The 20,829-nt window shown below is 39.2% G+C and overlaps 2 protein-coding genes across 3 annotated transcripts in view; one reads left to right on the top strand and one right to left on the bottom strand.

The window, feature by feature from the left end:
- Positions 1-617: 617 nt before the first annotated feature.
- LOC107549446 (IQ motif and SEC7 domain-containing protein 2-like) lies at positions 618-5,924 on the top strand. The gene is made up of 5 exons (XM_016230517.1): positions 618-712; positions 1,304-1,465; positions 1,656-1,847; positions 2,924-2,973; positions 4,084-5,924. The coding sequence occupies exons 1-5, from the start codon at positions 685-687 to the stop codon at positions 5,290-5,292; spliced, it is 1,641 nt and encodes a 546-aa protein (XP_016086003.1). The 5' UTR covers positions 618-684; the 3' UTR covers positions 5,293-5,924.
- A 3,849-nt stretch (positions 5,925-9,773) lies between these two features.
- LOC107549432 (PDZ domain-containing protein 4-like) overlaps positions 9,774-20,829 on the bottom strand; it is a 16,954-nt gene continuing 5,898 nt past the window's right edge. Inside the window, exons 2-9 of one of the 2 annotated variants that reach the window (XM_016230508.1) lie at positions 16,889-16,927; positions 15,881-16,170; positions 15,672-15,768; positions 15,023-15,121; positions 14,848-14,910; positions 14,376-14,477; positions 11,912-11,945; positions 9,774-11,857 (exon numbers count right to left, since the gene is read on the bottom strand). In XM_016230508.1, coding sequence (XP_016085994.1) covers positions 9,999-11,857; positions 11,912-11,945; positions 14,376-14,477; positions 14,848-14,910; positions 15,023-15,121; positions 15,672-15,768; positions 15,881-16,170; positions 16,889-16,927 — 2,583 coding nt within the window. In that variant the 3' untranslated portion in view covers positions 9,774-9,998. Of the gene's footprint in view, positions 11,946-14,375; positions 14,478-14,847; positions 14,911-15,022; positions 15,122-15,671; positions 15,769-15,880; positions 16,171-16,888; positions 16,928-20,829 lie in introns of both variants that reach the window. The other variant, XM_016230500.1, reaches the window with a different exon arrangement.

Here is a 20,829-nt window from a genome sequence, read left to right as displayed (position 1 = left end):
ATGCTGCAGCCTGCCAGCTGCAATCACCAATAAAACATTAAACAATAAAAATTTATCGTCATAAATATCGTTATCGCAAATATTCTTGAAATATCGTAATATAATTTTGAGGCTATATCACTCACCCCTAATACATATAAAATATCTCTACAGGTAATTCATTAGTCACAATCAAGCCATTTTTGGTCCTCGCTGCAGCCAAAATGACAAAAATAACATATTCTTTATACATACATATTAGATATTTATTCATAGAACTACTGCAACTACTACTAATAATAACAATTGTTGAATACATAAAGGTGTCAAAACTAACACCTATTTGTACATATTATTTATTCTTTTAATAATTTAGAATAATAGTAAAGTCATCAAAATTATTAAATAGCACAAATGGAAGTACGGAAATAATGCAGTGGCCAAAACAAGTTAAACAAATCAAATCTTATATTTTAGTTTGTTCAAAATTGCCAGTCTTGGCCTAGAGTACATCTATTTAGACACAAGGGGGGAAAAAAAGTCATATGTATCTAAGCAATTTTGTGTTAAGGGTATGTGTATGTATAATGATGAAACTACACAGCCTAACATCCCTTATGTTCCCGACTTCAGGTAACAAAGATCTTTCAGAAGAAGAAGACATCTGTGACGTACAGTTTCAGACAGTCTTTTCCCCTGGTGGAGATGCAGGTTCATATGTTCCAGAACTCCTGTAAGTATATTCATCCCTCCATCTGTCTGACCATCTGTCCCTCCTTCTTTATTTATACTATCACTCCATTCCAGCTCGTTTACACACTCTGCTCTCATCCACCATCACTCTCATCTGATCATCCACCACTTATCTCATCTCCGTGCTCTCTCGTTACCCTTTCCTTGCTTTCATGTAGGTGGTGTTTTGGTTTCTTAGCAGCATATGAAGGAGAAAAAGAAGTCTATCTGAAAATCCTCACCCTCTATTGTGGCTGTGCTGTTAATTGGGAACATCTGTGGAATGTCTGTTTTCTATTTATCTTAATCAGTGTTTGTTTTGCACTTGTTTTCCACTAAAAAAATATCTACACATCTTTAAAAGAAAATAAATTAGCTTGAAGAATTATTCCACATGGTTAAGACCATATATTTTGAATGAAATATATCTTTCCTACACATTGACATGCTGAAGTACAGTACTTGTGTGTATCTGTGGATTTTGTCAGAATGAAAGATCTATAACTAATTACATGAGACACAGCACATCCCTCTTTTTCTGGGTCTCTCTCTAATTGACTGCATTTACCCTCTCTCTGTCCCTCTCTCTCAGACTATCCTCATGGTATCAGACTGACATCAGCGATGCCTGGCAGTGAGCGTAAGGTCCTGATTGTGTTCAATGCGCCAAGCCAGCAGGACCGAACGCGCTTCACCAGTGACCTGCGTGAGAGCATCGCTGAGGTTCAAGATATGGAGAAATACCGTGTAGAGTGTAAGAAATCCTTTAATGTGACCTGTTGTTTCACACATGACAGATCAAAAGCATGAAGTTCCTTTCCTGTTTGCAAGCTGAAATTTCTGAAATTTGCTGTGTATCTGATTAATTATTAATTAAGGTTATTGTTCATTATGGTAATAGTCCGTTTTTGCCAGCATTAACCCCTGGTCTCTCTTCTCCATAGCTGAGTTAGAGAAGCAGAAAGGTGTGATGCGTCCAGGGCTCCTGAGTGGAGATGGGGGCGGGGTTGGCAGAATAAAGACTGAAGCTGTGAACGGCACTCTGGGTAGGCCCAGTCTGGATGACACGTACACAGCAGGGGAGGGGCTTAAACGAACAGCACTTAGCTCCTCACTGAGAGACCTCTCTGAGACAGGTACAACGCACATTCACACAAAAAAAACTCCCTTCTATTTAAACTACAGCTGTCAGTTTTATGTGTTCATTTAATGGAATTATAGCATAACAATGCAGTAAGTATTAGCACATTTTAATTATGGATGCTTTATGGATTTCTGTGGACTGTAGGCAGCTGACAGACCTATGTTGTAAAACAAACAATTTGATTTCTTAAGCCACTTTTTTCTATTCATTGCTTTTTCTTGTTTGCCACAATGTAATGTCTTTTTAGTTTCATTCAAATATGGACATTAATTAATTGGATTAATTACAAATAAATTAGTGTATATTATTTTTATAAACTATTGATAGCCCTAATTTAAATTAGTTTTTGGCTTCTCTCTATTGGGAGAAATATTTATAATTCCACCATAGTTTGATCATGAAAGGCGTTCTGTGAGTGCTGAAGCTGAACTATAGAAGTGCTGAACTTCTATAACCAAGTACAGTTTGACAGACACTGCCCTCTAATGGCACATTATGTCCTTGCGTAAGGCTTTTTAAACAAGTGTCTGGAATAGCATGCTCATAATTTTTTGCAATGATTAGTATGTACACTGTCACAGTATGCAAAATTTCTGTATGCATATAATGTACAGATGATAAATTTTTTTTAAGATGTGCAGTATATAATGGAGCAGAAATACTGTATCCAACAATACAATGATCTTGACTTTGACCTTCTAAGTAATATCTGCCAAATGTTTTTTTCTTACTCAGTGTTTGATGGGGTTGCCAAGTGCTAACATATTTTTACACAAATTATATAAAAATACAAAATAGCCATTTTATAGAGGATAACTCGCAGAATTAAATGTAATGTGGGCATGTGACAAACACTACTGTTTTAAATGCCTTCTAAACACAGTCAATATCAAGTTCAGTGATGTGAAGTTGAGTTTTGTCAGGAGACATTTACAATTTGTACACAATTTGTAGATATTTGTTCATTGAAAATGGATCATCCAGGGCCAAACACCCAGTATTGATATTTTAGAAGATGTTTTCTCCATGACCTTTGACCCTGACCTTGCTGTGCTTGGTTGGATACAGGAAAGCGAGGCCGTAGAAACAGTGTTGGCTCTTTGGATAGTACTATAGAAGTAAGTCAGGCAGATCTGCTAATGGCTTGTAATCATAATAACATTAAATTATCTTGTGTTTCAGCTTTCTTAAATGCATGAGACCTCTGTGTTTAAAAACATTGGCTTTGCATGAATTTTTGATTGTTGTGATGTAGTTCAGCATGTTTTAATCCGTATTGTGTAAAAAACTTAATTGGTGTTTGCTTTGCATGCAGCATTTCTAATATGTTATGCCTGGTGCAGTTGCTTATGACTAATGCATTGCTCTGGTAAATTAATGGCCCCAATCAGTGTCTGAGAGCTGCTTCAGTTTTAGAGGTTTAGATGCATGTTTAAATACATGTAAAATGAGTGAGATTCTATAATGAGGAAGCTTTACTTTGTTATCTGACTGATTTTGTGGCTTGTGAAAGTGACACTGTCATTTCTAACTTTGGCAAGTTGTTTGAGTCTGTTTGTATTTAATGCTGAAAAGCTTTTTGGGTTGTCACTGAGCAGGAGATGTGAGTACAGTGATGTTTCACGTCTTGTGTGCTTGTACTTTTAAGTATCAATATCAATTGTTGCTCTGTTTTTTTTTGTTTTAGTTTTTTAGATGTGCCATTACAAAAATTCTGGCTGATACCAATAAGCTGATAATTATTTTCATGTTATAACCATTTGCTGATAAATGGAAATCATTCAAATGTATTAATATAGTACAGAAATTAAAAGTACACATTAGAAATAAAATATATTAATTTCAAGTTCTGCAAGTGAATTCAGTCATTACATTAACATTTAACAATAAATTATTGGTGTTTTTAAATATAATCTTGTAAATCATATTGTTTTACACTGTACTTTGTACATTCACTTGTTTTAGTGTTTTATTTTTCTCTTTTTGTAAATTAGAAAAAAAAAATTATAGAATTTGAATAGAGAGCCAATTGGTTATTGCATGAAATCATTATCTCTTATAATGAATTTTAATATTGGTGTGTTCTTGAGAAGTAACATGCATTATTTATTTGAAAAAAGTATCTGGGGAATGCCTGTCACTTGTAACTCATAAGTTCTAAGACTGGCCATCTACTCAGATTTCCAGTGTAATGACTGTCTGGCTTTGTGTGTTTGTGCACACTGTAGGGATCCATCATTAACAGTCCTCAGCCACATCAACGCTTGCCCATAGGGGGCGCCGTTCCCGGCTGCTATGGGCTGGAAGACTACCGGCCTCACCGCCCCATCCTGAGCCCCGGAGTAGGGGTGGGGGGTGGGCCGGGGCAACTTCACAACGCCGTAGGCAATATGGGGGGAGTCCCTGGCATCAGCAATCGAGGTGGGGGTCCGGGGAGCAGTTCTGGAGGGAGCAATTCCGGTTCCTTCCTGGGCTCCCTGTTTGGGAGCAAGCGCGCCAAACCCCCTGCTCCCCTTACTCCCCCCGGGCCACATTACCCGGCCCCCGTGCCACCTCCTACAACAGGAGGGCCGCCACCTCTGTCCCCCTCCGCCCTCATCCAGTCAGACCCCGGTGGGCCATCCAAGATCCAGGCCCTGCATGCTCAGTACTGCCACAACAACTTTGGCCAGCCTCCACCCCCCTACCACCATCATCATCAGTACCACATGCAGGCCGTCGCCCCTGGCCATCCGCCCGCTATCCATCATACCCTACAACGAGGGTCCCTCCCACGGCGCGGGCCGCCCGCTCCTTCACATGCCCAGTTCCAGCAGCAACTATCCCATCATGCTATGCAGCAAGGCCGCTACGGCAATATGGCCTGCACCCCTCCGCCTCTGTCCCCGCATTCGCCCAATTCCCCCATCGCCCCTTTCACCTTTTACCACATGCATCCCAATCCCATACGCCACGTACGGGTGCCCGGTCCTACCGGCAAGCTTCCTCTCACCCTGTCTCACTCTCAGCCCCACCCTCACGCCCACTCCCACGTTCACTCTCATACCCACAGCCATCCAGTACACGCCCACAGCCCACACCCCTTACTGGATCACTCCGCCCATCAAACTCACTTCGTTTTCTCGCCGCCCCCTCAGGCGCCATCCGCCATCACCGCCCGCTACATACCCCAGGGCGTCGCCCACTACATCCCACAGTATCCACCCCTCTCCTCCATTCCACCTCCTCCACCACATTCCCCGTTACCTCCTCCTTCATCCCCACATACCCCCCTGACCCCTCTTACCCCACTCTCCCCGCTTGCCCCGCAGCTCCCAGGACACATGGGGCTGCATTTGGGTGGCCCAGGAGGTGGAGGAGGAGGTGGAGCCAGCAACAGCGGCACGGTCGGCAGCTCCAAATCCAAACCTATCAACCGCATCAGCACGGTGGTGTAAGGGTGAGCCGCGGCAGAGGGCGCAGGGTCCCAACGCGGAGGAGCCGGAGCCCAGGCAAGCGGAAGCACACCATACTCAGACTCTGTTACTTCCATATCCGCTTCCCTCACGTGTAGGGCGGGAATCCTGGCCGGCTACATGCTCATTGCTAGCCTGAATGGCATCTTGCTGTTGGCCGCCATTCAAAACAAAGGCTGTGTAACAGCATCAAATCTCCGACTGAAGATCTAAGAAGCCTAATGGAGACAGTGGTGAAGCAAATGAAGTGTATTTTAAGAGTTCGAGTTGAAATTGACATGCATGGCTGCCAAAGGAAAAGGTTACAGGGAGAAAGGGGGTGCCAATTTTAAGTCGGACTGATGATCTGGAGTTTAAGAGACCAAGTTTGACTGTACAGAAGTCAGAAGACGACAATGGTGAACTCTTTAAACACTCAACATGGAGACAAAACTGGACAGATGAGTGCAAAATATTTTAAAAAATGAACTTTCATTCATAGTCTTTTCAGTTTTCATGCGTCTCAGATGACAATCATTTCAGGGTCAGTCAGAAAATGTTTGCTTGATTCATTTCTCAAAATTGACAAAAAAAGAAAACTTGTATCACTACACAGTAAAAAACAAACAAACATTATTTTTAAACCATTTGAAGAATGTTTTGTTTTTTGTCTTGAAGAGGCTGGGCATCCGGTTTGCAATAAGTCAGCCATAACAGTAAAAAACACTTTTTTGAAGACCTCAGTGAAGTCAAGATGTCATTTGCGCCAAACTATGTCATTTGCGAATGTGTAGAAAGAGATTTTAAATTGTTTGGTAGATATTTTGTTGTTTTGTTTTGTTGCTATTATATAAGACAATTAAGCATATTAACCTAAATGCAACGTACACAAAAGTGTCATGACTAACGGCAACCAATAATGAGGACATGGATCTGTTTATTTCCTGTTACCTCAGCATCTCTCTTTCCCTTTTAGCGTCACCATTTCACTATTATTTTCATCTTTACTACTTAAACAGTCTCACCTGACCAATGAAACATTTATATTTGGCAATTCATCATTACATAACCTTAGTGCCTACTGTAAAGGTTTGTCATTGGAGGTTTGAGATCAGTGTTATATTTTCTTTGGATGACCTGTTGAAGGAGCAGGGTGTTTGCATAGAGTGTCATTGAAATTTTGAAGTAAAATCTGTACTTATGGGCTTGGTTTTGTACAGCTTCGATGGTCAAAATGTGTTACAGATATCATAAATATTTAGAAGTAACTGAATTTGAAAAAGAACGTCTGGATATGGGTAATTGTAATGTGTGACTTTATTACTATTATGATGTCAAATACTACTGATATAATTCTTGCTATTTTTGGTGTAAAAGCTACAAGTATAATACATGGATATGTTTTAGCAGAGTGCCGTGCTGAGTGTTTTCTAAGAGCTTTTTTTTTAGACAGACCAACAGGCTAGGGTTTTTGTGTGTGTGTGTACAATTAATGTTTAGCAAACTAATTGGACTGCTAATTTCAGGTAAATGTTTTGCTGCAAGTTTGTAAAACTATATCCACATAAAAGCTGTATGATCCGTGTTAAACTCGCTGCCAGAAGCCATACATACTTGAGCAACTCACTCGTTTAATATTGTGAATTTACGCTGAGTTGCATGTCCAATGTCAGTGCCCTCTTATTTATTTTTTTTATATGAAAGCGTGTTTAGGGAACTTACATTCACACACACGCACACACTCATTCACACTGAGAAGCTGTAAAAGCATCTTTAAATGTGAAGATCTTTTTGCTAAAAGTTTCTGGTTTTGCACATACACAAGTTAAAGATCATCAGTGCCTAGTATCCAAAGCTCCAATACCATCTGCATCCCTCCAAACAGTCCCTCTATCTTTCCTTACTTTTCCCCTAGACAACCAAAATGGGCCATTCTCTCTCCATTAAGCAGAATCATTCACAGTATTACATTAGTGATGTGTTAGTGTTGAGGAGTTATTTTTATACTTATAAAATGTAAAACATTTTGAATGTCCTACAAAACATCTTAAATAAGAATATTAATCTCTGCTGCTAGTCCCAGTCATTTATCTTTATTGCTTTATTTATTTTTTATTATTTTCTTTGCCTATATAAATTATGTTTAGTCAAACTACAATACTGTTTATTCAGGTAATGGATTCCAGTACTTCAAATCTGCTAGCATTACCCATAACCGGAAACCTTAAGGCCCTTGTTGACAAACAGGAACTCCTTGCCCCTGTTCATAATCTGTGGCGTGATCTGAATTTAGAGGGCCATTCACTACATTTCACATTTTTTTCCTATGGGCAGTATTGCTTCTCTCTAACGCTTTGCTCTTGTGCTTGTATTAAAAGTCCTGAAAGCTGGGGCATGCTGAGCTCAAATGCAAATAAAGCAGAGATGTATGATGTAAAAAAAAATCCAGTAGTTTTTGAGAAGTGTGTTCTGGTTTATGGACACTCTAATGTCTTGCGCCACCGTGCCCCGTGTTGCATGTCTGCACTTAGCTGAATGATGCTGTATAAACCTGAATGTATATATTAGTTGATATACATATGCCATATTTACTCTGCACTGGACTGGGGAATCGATATCTGGCTGGGAATGGGAACTTGAACAATTGTTTACATTTTAAGGACCTGTGGGTGGGGCTTGGAACGAATTGTAATTGTAAAATTTTATCAGTACGTGTGTAAGAGCAGTTCCTATATTTAAAATTAATTGTATGAAATTTTATTTGTATATATGTATGAGGTTTCAATGCAGAATTAATTCAGAGAAATGATGTGATAATTTATTGCTCTCATTCTATAAAACATGTTCTTGCTGTTGGAAAGTTGTTTTTTTATATATATACATATATTTCTGAGTGACTATTTGTCTGTGTGTTACTCTATTTTTGTGTGTGTACAGTATGAATGTGTGTGTTGTGTGCATCCAAGTATGAAATCAGGGTGTTGACATTTATATTAAGCATACAAAATTGTTTTATTTGTCTAAAATTTTATATTTTATACGGTCTCAGTAATGCATTGAAATAACCACTCAAGAACTAATGCACATTACACATTGTATAATCAGGACTATTGATATCAATCAACAGGTACCATATGAGTATAACTGTAGATTTCTAAATTTTTATCGAACACCAAGACAGAAATGGCAAATGATGCTGGATAAAGTCCTCTGGTCACATACATTTGTATATATTAGAAATGGAAGTTCTCCACTAAAGTTCATTGTGTATTTCTGGCATGTACAGTATAGTCAAAATCATAGTTAAAATCATGCAAAATTAGTTGAGCAGAACAAGTGGCTCTCATCACCAAACTGGTCAAAACTCTTAAGGCCATTTTCTACAAAATCTTCAAACAGTTTTGAACACTTACAAATATGTTAACAAATTCGTATATCATTAATTTAATCATGAATAAGAATATCCCCTCATTTTTAACTCCTTTGCTACACTTGTGGGAACCACTTCAGGTTAAATGTTCCTAATAACAGTATATTAAAATGTACAATCTGTTTTCATTTTGAAGCTGGTTAGATTTCATATGGATTCAGTGTGTGTTTGTGCTTCCCCTTTTGCTGGTGATTAGTATGTGTCCGCACTAGGCCTCATAGGCTTGTGAAAGTCTATCCGTGATGACTTAGGGTGTTAGGGAAAATAATTACCATACATTCAAAGTTAAAAAGCACAATGTGGCTTAAATTGTGCTTTTGTCGTGTTTTGGTCATAATGAACAGTACAGAAGAATAGTGTAATCAGACCATCACAAACAAGCAGTATAAATGTTCAGCACCACATCTCTGTAGGAAAGTTTAACATGATTGTGTCTGCACAGGTTAAGCACTTATATGATGTTGTAGTCAGAGCAGTAAATTGTACAAAAATCTTATTGTTATTCCATCCCCCCATTATTCTCCATGAAAATTCAAGAGTTACGAAATTGAATCATTGTTTGTCTTTTGTGCAGCTGTGAGGAAGTTACCGATTGAATTTCATTTGTCCAATAGGTTTGCTTGCAACGAGCAGATTTTGACTAAGACCTGTCTGTCTGTACAGTTGGTGGTGTATGCGTTGTGCTTGTCTGTGTACGTTCAGTCAACATTCATAATCTTCTGAGTGTCTTTGTCACTCAGCCATGCGCTGTTTTCAGTTTAAAGTTAAACAGAAATCCTCAAAAGCAGACGTTTGACCTCAGAGGAGTGATCATGTCTATTGAGAAGCAATACAATGTGACATTCATTAATCAAGAAAATCAAGTTTTTCCACAAACTTTAAAGTACTGCCACCCATAAACATTGACTTGATTTTTTTGTTTTTTTATTTGTTTTCCTAAAAAATCTTTGAAAGGTATGTTTACTTGAGAAGCAACACTAAGACTTAAGAGAAGTAATATATTTTATATTGGTCTGAGTATAATCAATTTAAAAACAACTGATAAGTATCTATGAAAACAAGTCTTATCTAGTGTTGCTTCTCAAGTAAGTTTGTCTGGTTTGGGACTTTCAGATATTTTAACTTCAAGTACTCGTTACAAATAGGATTTGTTGAAATTAAATTAGAGAGGGCGATAGTTGCTAGACGTTGCTTAGCCATATTATTAATGTAGAAAGATGACGCTTGAAACTTTTGAGAACTATAAAATAGATTATCTTCCTGTTGTCCTTCCACACCATCAGACTGTGGTAACAGACAGAAGAGGATTATACACCTTTGTCCCATCTGGAGAGCGAGAGCCATGTGCCAGTAGCTCTTGGATGGTGATCCAGTTGTCCAGTATGCGTCGGTTGCGTTTCTTGGAGCTCTTTTTCTGACTGAGCTCCAGGATTGAGGCTGGGTTCTGCCCTGACTCCGACTGGCTTTCCTTGCCCATGTCCAGACCGTGTTCTCTCATATATTCCAAGCGACTCTGCATCATAAACTCTCTGCGTCTGCGCTGTTCGCGGGCCCGCAGCAGATGTTGCTTACGCTCTTCTTTGCTCCAGTAGCGACCCATCTTCATTTCGCTCACTGCGTCATCATCAGTCGTCATTCCACTACGCTCCTCACGGATCTTCATAGCTCGGGCTTTCAAGAGCCGGTCTCGGACAGGACGTTTGGCCACATAGCGGGTCCCATCGCTTCTTATCTTCACCTTCCACTCCATGCGTGGTGACGCAGGGGGAAGTGGCAATGGTAAGGTCAGAGAAAGCTTCACTGGGCTGGGGTGAGGCAACGACCCCAAGGTGGCATTCCCATGGCCCTCAGGGTCACTGCCGCCTATTGGTGCCTCACTTTCTCCTTCCACAGCTCTATCCAAAGGTCCAGAACTCTCAGAAAGTGAGGATCCCAGATGCATGCAACTCTGGTAGCGCTCTGGAGTGAAGCAGTTGGAATGACGGCGTCGAGTGAAGTAAGGACTTGACTCAGCACTGCGACCACCATTCCTGTTATGGCTGCTCACCCTAGAATTTCCACCTTGTGTCACCCCTTCAGGCATGCGACGGATGGTTCCTTCTCTTGTGAGTGAGCAGAATTTCTGGTTCATAGGGGTGTTAGTCTGAAACTTCTTGTAGCTGCTTGGTGAATATGAACTGTTGAGGCTTGCTCGTCCTCTTTCACTCCAGGTTGATCGGTCCCTGTGTCTACTTGATAGAAAGCTTGTGGACTCATCAAGCTGAGAAACTGGAAGTCGATGCTCACTCACCATAGGTGTGCTCCTGCAGCTCTCTCCCCCGGTGTTGTAAGCGCTGGTGCTGTCCTTGTCTGACCGTTCCTTCTCTGGAAGTTCGTTGATGTCAGACAGTTCGTACAGTGGAGACCCCTGAGGTTCTGCAGACACCCTGCCAGATGTTTCTTCCTCCATCAGCCAGGCTTTTAAACAGCGTTCTCTTAACTGCTGCATCTTCTGTGCCCGTAGAATGTTCCGGCACTTGAACTCAAGGTGCCTCATTTCCTCTTCCAAAAGCGCCATCTCATGTGGAGTCAGGTTCTCGTTACTGTTTTCAGCCAGAGTCTCCTCCCTATTCTCAGCTTCCACTTGTGTCTCTCCTTCTTTCTGTTGCTCTTCTTGAACCTGCTGCACTTTCTTCATCCTCTTCTCATACCGACACTTGATTTCCAGAAGCTGCTTGTACCTCTCACATTCCTCCTCTGTCAGGCCCGGCATTATCATCCCACTGACGGGATCATGAAGGTACCCACCACCCACACTTCCACAATCCAGTGAGTCTGTGCTAAGGTGAAGCTCTCGGAGGGGGAACAGCGGCGATGGCGTGTCGTTCCCTCCTCCGCCACTCCTGCCAGGCCTGAACTTGCGCAAGCTGCCAGGCGTGTTGGTGGCATTTGTGTTGGAGGCGCTGGTCTGTTCATCGCCCAGAAGGATGTCATGCTCAGAGGATTCTTCGTTCTTTGTGCTCTCATCTGTTCGGCCCACACCACTGTCAAGCTCTTGACTGTTGCTGAGGGTTGCTATGCTGAGCATGGGTGTCTCCCGATGTAGATTTTCCTCAGGAATGCCTCCTTGGGGTCTCTGTTGGTGGAAATTATACAGGCCTGACAGATGGGAAGTATTAAGGCTGTCCACATTCATCCCTACAGGTAACTCACAGTCAATCTCCTCTGGGTCCAAATGAGTGTCCGTCTTAGGTGAAAGGCACAAAGAAAGGGAAGGGAAAAAGAAAGTAAGAGGGAAGAGTTAGAGGTTGAACATCTATTGTCATAAAAGTAAATACATGCAGTAATGCGTTTCAACACTAGATGGCAATATATACATTTGTTTAAATGTGTGCAACATGTTTGGTTGTAAAGCAAGAATTGTGAGGCCTATTATTATTAAACCACAAGGTTTGAGGCCTAGTATTTTCATACATACACACAGGCATATATATATATATATATATGTGTGTGTGTGTGTGTGTGTGTGTGTGTGTGCGTCCATACAATTAATTTTATCTATAGCTGGCATTTTGAACAACATATTATGAGATATTTTTCACATTGAATGTATATAGTATACATAGTACATAAGATATATTACATGATCATTGAGACTTACCAATTCAAAATAAAACTTTTATTGTGAGATACTTTATAACAAAGTGGCACTATTACTCATATTACTGTTCATTTGTTCATTTTAATTTGTGACAATTGTTATGTCTTGCTACAAATCAAGATTTATTGATGAATACAGATTCATTGAAGTATTGACTTGTTTTCCCTGAGTATCTTTGTCTATAGTTGCAAGCCAATAATCAGTTGCAATTATCACTTGATTATAAATGAGACTTTTATTAAGAGCAACACAGGTTGGTCACAGGTGTGCCTGTGACATTTCTTAAGCATATTTGTCTCTCATTCCTTCTTCTTGATTTAGTCAGCCTGTAATCTCTTTCTGTAAGTCAACAACCCCTTCCTGTTTCTCTAGCTATCTCTCTTTCTCCATCTCTTCCTCTCTTCACTCTTAAAAATAAAGGTGCTTCACGATGCCATAGAAGAACCTTTTTGTCTAAATGGTTCCATAAAGAACCTTTAACATCTGAAGAACCTTTCTGTTTCACAAAAGGTTCTTTGTGGTGAAAAAAGGTTCTTCAGATTATAAAAAGTTAAGAAAGAGATGGTTCTTTAAAGAACCTTTGACTGAATGGTTCTTTGTGGAACCAAAAATGGTTCTTCTATGGCATCACTGTGAAGAACCTTTTGAAGCACCTTTATTTTTAAGAGTGTTGGTCTGACAGCTCCACTTGTTTCTGGTTTTCAGTTCTTCATTAATCATTTTGTGTTGCTGAGAGGGTGATTGTAGATGAGAATGAGAGGTACAAAATGGCCCCCTTTTTGTTCTGATCTTGTTAGTGCTGAGCGATGGCTGAAATGAGCTCCCTGTTTTATTCATTAGCTGATGGTTGTGCTCATGATGGATGATTTTTGCCGGCTGCACACAATAACCAACAGCCATTTTTTCAATATCACCACTGGCTCACCAGAAATTGCAGAAAAATTGACAGTTACAAAGTCAGAAATTCAGAGCACCATATATACAGCTCTGAAATAGGTTCTCATTTAGAACAGTTTATAATTGTGTGGTGCAAGAGTAAAAATGCTGTTAAATTTGTATTAAATAAAACAATAAATTTGCTTGCACAGACAACTTTAAGATTTACTTCATATTAATTGCTTATGCTGGTGTTATTCTCATTTATAAGTCACTTTGGATGAAAACATCTGCTAAACAAATAAATATAAATGCAGAAGTAAAATTCCAGCACTGGTTAAAGTTTTACATTATATTTGCACAAAGTGCATTAGCATAGTCTCATCAGATGGATTAGTTTATGTCCTTGGAAAAAAAGCATGATATCCTTCCTTCCTATATTATACCTTTGCTTCTACCTCTTCATTTGCCCTCTCTCTCACATACCTTCCATCAATTTCTTCAATTACGTCTCCTATGTGCATGTCTTTCTAATGGAGCACTTTTCCATTCCATTCTGTAAAGCAGCTTTGTTCCCTCTCTCTCTTCATCTCCTTGTGGAATAGTGTTAATGGAACTGCCACAAATCCTTGACACCCATCACTAAGAGTGATCACATGATTGAGACATTGAGTGATGTGAGACTTCTTCTGTTTCCCTTCCTTCAGCAAAATAAGCCATTCATTTTAGGATATGCTGTCGTTGGGGACAGAGTGGGTCCATTAACTTGCCTCAAAAAGCCTATTTTTGTGTGTATGTGTGCACTTGAATCATGCTTGTATGTGTGTGTTTAGAAAACCATTTAATTGCTCAGAGGATGTGAGATTTGGGGGGATGATTTAATGGTTAATGCATGGTTCGTTTTAGTGTCCACTTTGTCTACAAGGTTTCTCCTAAAGTTTCTCCTAAAAAGAGACAGTATATGGTGTAATGAGAAGCAGCAATTTGCTCCGTTTTATCATATTACTGTCTAGGACAAATAATTGATATATAAAATACTTTTCTTTCTATTTTGTTAGCATGTACTCTCATAAAAGTATGTATTTATCCTCTTTATTCTAATGTGATCTTATCTCTTTCACGTGTGTTATATTTATTTACCTCTATCTCTGGTCTGGCCAGCAGTAATGAGAAGTTGGTGCTGTCCTCACGGGTCAGGATGGCCACCGCTTCTTCTCGGTTCTGAACTTCCATCCCATTTATCTAATGTGGGACAGACAGCGACTTCATTCACAGCTACGTTCAAACACAAAAAGGTCAGCTCTTTTACCAAAATAACATATCATCAAAACATTAGCGACTTAGTCCTTAGTACTGAATGTGTCCGTGCCACATCAGAAACCAGAATAAATGAAGAACTTGTTGAGACAAAGGCAACATGACACATTGTCTTTGCTGTTCTATTCTCTAAAAGTAATTGTGTGGGTTGTCACACCAATTATCTGTTTATAGACTGATTGTCTCTAGAAACACTTGACCTCCCAGATGAACGTAATGACATGATGATGTCAGTTCATTAGTGGTTGTTGTTGATGTAATTTGACTCTAGCAGCACATCTGAGCAAAAACATACCTGTAATATCCTGTCCCCCTTCCTGATTCTTCCATCTTTTGCTGCTATGCTGTTTGGATTCACCTAAAAACAGGGTTGAAATATCAGCTGGATAACTTGAATATCTCAGCTAAATACTTAGCAATGTTTGTGTTGAGCACTAAAATATAACATTCAGCCTCATGTGGCCACTCACTTCCCCAACATAGATGCCTTGGTCTTCCTCATCATCTGTCCGGTAACAGACTGTTAGCCCCAGTTTATCCTGCTGACTCGACTTATACAGTTCCACCTCCTGAAAAGACAGAGAGGAAGAGCTGCTTATAGGGCAGAGATTAAACTCTGCTTTAAAGATGCACCAGGACAGAAAGCCAGCTAGAGCAAATTTATGAGATATTGTAGGTTGTGATAATGTGTTTGGGTTACTGGTCTTGCATCAACCCATCTAGTCCCATTTTTTCCCCTTAGAGTGCGTGTTTTACTAGTAGAAAGAACAATGAAACATACAGCATGCCTTTTTTTTTTTTTTTTTAATAAAAGGTTAGTGAAAGTATGTGCTTTATTCCTGGTCATACTTGTAATCAACCAGTTATCTATTTAAAATGAGCTTGTTTGCATTTTATTTGGATTTGTGTGAGCCAGGACAATTTTATTAATAAGTTCACCTTTTAATATTATATTATATTATATATCAACCAATCTGTATTTGACATCTGTATTCAAAATAATTGTATTATTATTATTACACTATCCAAGTTTTAAAAAAAAAATCAATGGGATTTAATTTGTTCAAAGTAGTGGTTTACTGTTATGTAAAAGGCTATTATGATTTCTTGTTTTCCCACCTCATATTCCAGCTCTTCTTGTTGATCCACCTCATGGTTGGCAACATTGAAGTAGTCACTATAGTTTGTATTACTATTTTCCTGCCCCAAAGAACCACTGTGAAAAGACATATGTTTCTTCAGTAGGTTTTCAGTGCATGTAACATTTGTCCACCTCACAGACAGTAATAAGAACTGATCAAGAGGCAGAGGACAGTGAAGATGCTCACAGGTCATTCAGCAGGTATGGCTCCACCAGCTGTGCGAGGGGAGGAGAGGTTGGGGGCATGGGTGATCCACTGCTCGGGTAAGACCCTCTGTCCCCATTCAGAAAGTTCTGGAAGCTGATGTCGGTCTGGGTGCCGTTGTCCACACAGTCTGTGATAGCCATGAGCCGAGCCGAGCCAGCAGCTGTACCCAATCTCCTCCTGTGACCCTTACGTACCACCTGAAGCAGGAGAGGATCATGAGGCTGCCCATCTTTGTCCTGGGACAGGTGAGATGTTCTTCTGCCTTTGAGCTGCAGACAGTGAAAAGAGAAAGAAATAATGTAGGCCCTTGTACGTCCATTAAAAAAATAATGCACTGATTGGTTGTTTATTCTGACACCTCTGAAAATGCTGAAGCAGCACTATTGAGAGAATGAAGTGGGGAAAGAGGGAGACACGGATAAGAAAAATGACAGAAGGAGAGAGAGGGAAGATAAATGCACAAATAAGCAAAGCTCAAGAAAGGATGTATTTCTGCTCCTCCTTAAGGAGAAGTAACATTGCAAAGCAGCAAAAATGGCTAGTGCAAAGCAAGCATGAGCTCTCCATCATCCAATCACAAACAAATAAATAGAAAGACAAGAAACTGCAAATAGAAAGTGATTTTAGAGAAGACTCTTCTGCTTTGCCAATCAAAAGTCTGGGATCAGATTTATATATATATATATATATATATATATATATACCGTATATATACATTTTAAAAAGTCTCTTATGTTCACCAAAACATTTATTTAATTAAAGATACAGTAAAAATATTATTAGAATTTAAAATAACTTTTCTATTTTAATATATTAAGTGTAATTTATTGTGATGGCAAACCTGAATTTTCAGCAGGTATTCATTCTTCTGTCACATGATTCTTCAGAAATCATTCTAATATGCTGATTTGATTTGAATTACTTTTGAATAGTAAGGTATAGATGTATGACAAGTCAAACTTCAGATCTGAGTGGTATATGTCTTACCTTTACTTCTGCATCAATGGGACGCAGAGTGTTTCCCTTCTGTGGAGAAAAACAGAAGAACCAGATTAAAAAGTGTTCAAACTGACAGCTTTGAAAAGAAAAAACAGCAGCTGTGTACTGCAGTGTTGTTCTGATTGCTAGTTAATTTTGATTAAGGTTGATATTAATCTTTATAACAGTAAATGTTTGAGCAGTCTCTTTTTATTGCACATCGCTGCTTCTTGGTACTATGACAAAGCTACAAAACCTGAAAAGTAGTGTTTATGTATCAGAATTATTTTGGTTTCAACTGTTTAATGTCTTAAGTGTATTCAGTGCAATCTTCCGGTTTCAATTTCTCACAATTTTTTTTTACTTACCACTCAGTATGTGTCAACACTGTCATATACAAAAATGTATCAAGTATTTGTTACTGACAAATCTAGATATAGGTTAATGGAGCTGACAATCATGGTTATGACAAAAACATGCTAGCACAATTACCCGAAATCGAATAATTATAGATTAATGTCAAATCTATAAAACACACCAGAATAGTTAAATATAAGTAAAATTGTAAGATGTTTTATCCCATGTCTCAATAATCAGTGACATAAAATGATACCATGCACTACATATGCTGTTGTGGATGCTGGTTAATGACTTTTAGTCTGTTGGTTTATTTATTGTTGGTATAACTGACAGATATCTGACAGTGCAGATTTGAATTTGTGCATTGGGACAGTTCATCCCATGACAGGCCTTAGGGAGGGACAGATGAGAGGTGATTTAACCCTCAAGAATGCAGCCCACAATCAATACAAGGTTAATACTACTAAAAGTACTTTTGACAACCCCTCCTCAACAATCTCTCTCTCTCTCTCTCTCTCTCTCTCTCTCTCTCTCTCTCTCTCTCTCGCTCTCTCTCTTTCATCCTTCTCAAAGCAGTCAAGCAAGCTACAAATAGCTGACCCTTAGAGACCAGGTCTCACCTCAATCCTTATGCTGCTTGACTGAAAGTCTTTCGATGTCTAAAAGAGGTGAAACCTATTTATTTTTCATTGTGTTTGGCTCATTATTGATCCTGTCAGTGGCTTTGATTAAATGGACTGCTTGCACACGGGGCTCAGAGTTGATGGAGCAACAGTGATATTGGCAAACATGGACTTCTCAAGCAGAAAAGATTTTCTATATGTTCCCTGTCTCATATAGAAAATGCTTATTAATGTATGATTCTCTCAATGTATTAGTAGTTATGATTTGTCTACATGAGATCATGGAGGAAATTACAAGCAGTTTTACATTGGAAAGCAGCGTGTCGATAATTTCAAAACATTTGTTTTAGTGTTTTTAGAGGAAAAACAGAGTGTGTCGAATGGACTGTGATGGAATTTCTTCTGCATGATTAAGTGGCCTACAGAAGTCAGTGGGTGATTGTGCTTATCAGTTCAATACCAGGAGACAGCAATTACATCTCTTTAACTCTTGATACACCTCTATTGACCTTCTTCACCCTGTACATTTGCCCCAGTGGAATAATTGCATTGCTAATGAAGGAGCTTCTGAAGGTGCTCACAGATACCGCAATGCACATCCACACCCCAACGATCCCTATCATCTCACTGCAGGATACCTGCATTAACTCAGAGTCTGTGATCTACCAAACACGCCGCATTGATTATGGCACTTTCCAAGACATGCAGCTGGAAGCATTAAAAAAAAGTCAATTTTGTTTTGTTGTCTTTTAGTAAAAGAAAATGTTTTACCTTCAGAAAATGTTCATGTAGCTAATATGGGAACAAATGCTGTTTTTTGGGTTGTTGATAAGCCTTAAAAGTATTGTTCATTTTTAGTTTGATACCCAATGCAAGTCACAATATAACGGAAATAGAAACAAGTCTTTTTTTTCCATATTGTGACGCATATCTGAGACGGATCAGAAACAGATTATTGAAAAAGAAAGAAATGTAAAGCAGGGACCTGGTTTTTGATTGACTGGAGGCAGATCTGAAACCGATTGTAAGAAAGGGTCAGGGTTAAATCAGACTAAATGATTGAAGTCATAAATACATAAAGAGAAGTCTGTCATTTCACGAGGAGATTGATTTATGACATTTTGATTAAGAATTATGTGCTAAAAAATTTTTTTTTTAAATTAAGCAAATTAAGTTCAATAAGATTTTTAAAAAGAGATGAGGTGAATTTCCATTTCATGCCAACAATCATTTTAGCTGATGTTTTGAAGTAGACCTTGTAAACTGTTACAAAACAAAATTTGTTGAATAATGTTTGTTTAAATAAATTTGGTAAATTCAGAGACAGATTTCATCAGTACTACAACTTGTGTACAATTTAAAATGTAATGTCAGTTCCTGGATGTCACAATATAATGAAATGTTTGTTTTTTAATAGGAATTCTATCAATCATACTGTATGTAATAGTTTCCATTTGCAAGCAAATAACTTTTTATTGCTTTTTGTGTTAAGTGCCTTATTTGTTAGACATTTTATCTGCTTATTGCATCTGTAACTGCTTTAATGCATCTACTTTGCCACCTCTGAGTATTAACTCTGGTGTATATTATTGCAGAAGTATGAGCTTTTTATTGGAGTGACAGGTTGTTTTATTTCCACTGACAGCCTGTTACGACTGCTAATTCTGGGTTGTTTCCCACTAGATTCTCCTCCAAATAATTATTCTGATTATGGCTCTTTTTTTCCACTTTCATTTTGAAATAAGCTTGCTTCTCTCAATCATCTTGACCCAGTTAAACAAAGTGTTAGAAATGCTAAACTTCTTCACAAAGGTTCTAAGCACTGCAGTAAACTAGGTCAACTCAGTTTGAGGTTCTGAATTGTGCCTTTTACATTGTTCCCAAACTATTCCCGTCCTCCCTCCCTCTTTCCATCACCTTTTTCATTTCATCTTGCTTTTGATTAGAGTTTAGAGGAGGGAAACTCTCTCTCTCTCTCTCTCTCTCTCTCCCCGCCCTGGACTGAACCTTAACCTCCATTAATCCAGAGTCTTGAGCAGTGATATATGTATGTTCAGGATGGGGCGATAGCAATTTTTGCTCCTACTAGTGCTGGCCATCAGGGCAGGGCAAGGGTTGTGCTGGAAACCAAAGAATTATTTAACTAAAGGTTACTTGTGCCCGAAATGTCAGTCTGGATTTGTTTTACTTTCTTCTTTTTCCCCCCATTCTTGGAGCCGGTGAAGGGTGGAGTGTTTTATCTTTTTTCCTTTCATGTTGCTGCGTGTTTGGAGAGACCCCCTGCAGCGTGGAGGGCACACAAGTAGATTTTGTTTATTTATATCAGTGTTTTTTGTTTTTTTTCAAACGCCTGATTTAGTGCGCTCGACTATGTGTGTGCGAGTCTTCGCCATCATTATTGCATCTACATGCGTTGCAGTGAGAAAGCATATAAGTCTTGCTTAATGATCTCAGTTGCCTTAGCAACGGCATCCCATAGAGACAAATTTGACAGGGTATGTTAGGTAGAGGCAGGAAGACTGAGAGAGCGAGAGGGAATAAAAGGCTCATTTTAGAGCGACTCAACATGCACAGGATTTTTGCTGCAGACCGAGCTAATTTAAACCTCATCATAAGACTAAAGCTTAGAAGTTATTAGCGCGGATGAGTTGCCAAATGCCAAAATAAATGCGATGGTGTTCACGGATAGCAATTCCATGCGCTCGGCTGTTCCAGCAGAGCCGGCTAATGTGATCTAGTGTGAATGGTATTATTCATGCCTGCAGCAGCTTGTCCTCAGTCCAATGAAGCCTGTCAGGATGTGTCTGCTCTTCATTACCGTGTGCCCAGCCACAGAGCAGAAGCAAGAGCAAATGCCACATACTCAGATACACAGAGCATGACACTGATGAAAGACTGGGTGAGAATGTGTGTCTAAGAAACATTGTTACTATGAGAAGCATTTTAGAGGGGGGGGGGGGGGGGGGG

This window comes from Sinocyclocheilus grahami, unplaced genomic scaffold (genome assembly GCF_001515645.1).
Source record: "Sinocyclocheilus grahami isolate Dianchi unplaced genomic scaffold, SAMN03320097.WGS_v1.1 scaffold16.1, whole genome shotgun sequence".
Taxonomy (NCBI): domain Eukaryota; kingdom Metazoa; phylum Chordata; class Actinopteri; order Cypriniformes; family Cyprinidae; genus Sinocyclocheilus; species Sinocyclocheilus grahami.
Note: the sequence above shows the minus strand (reverse complement) of the source record. Positions and strands in the feature narration are given on the sequence as shown.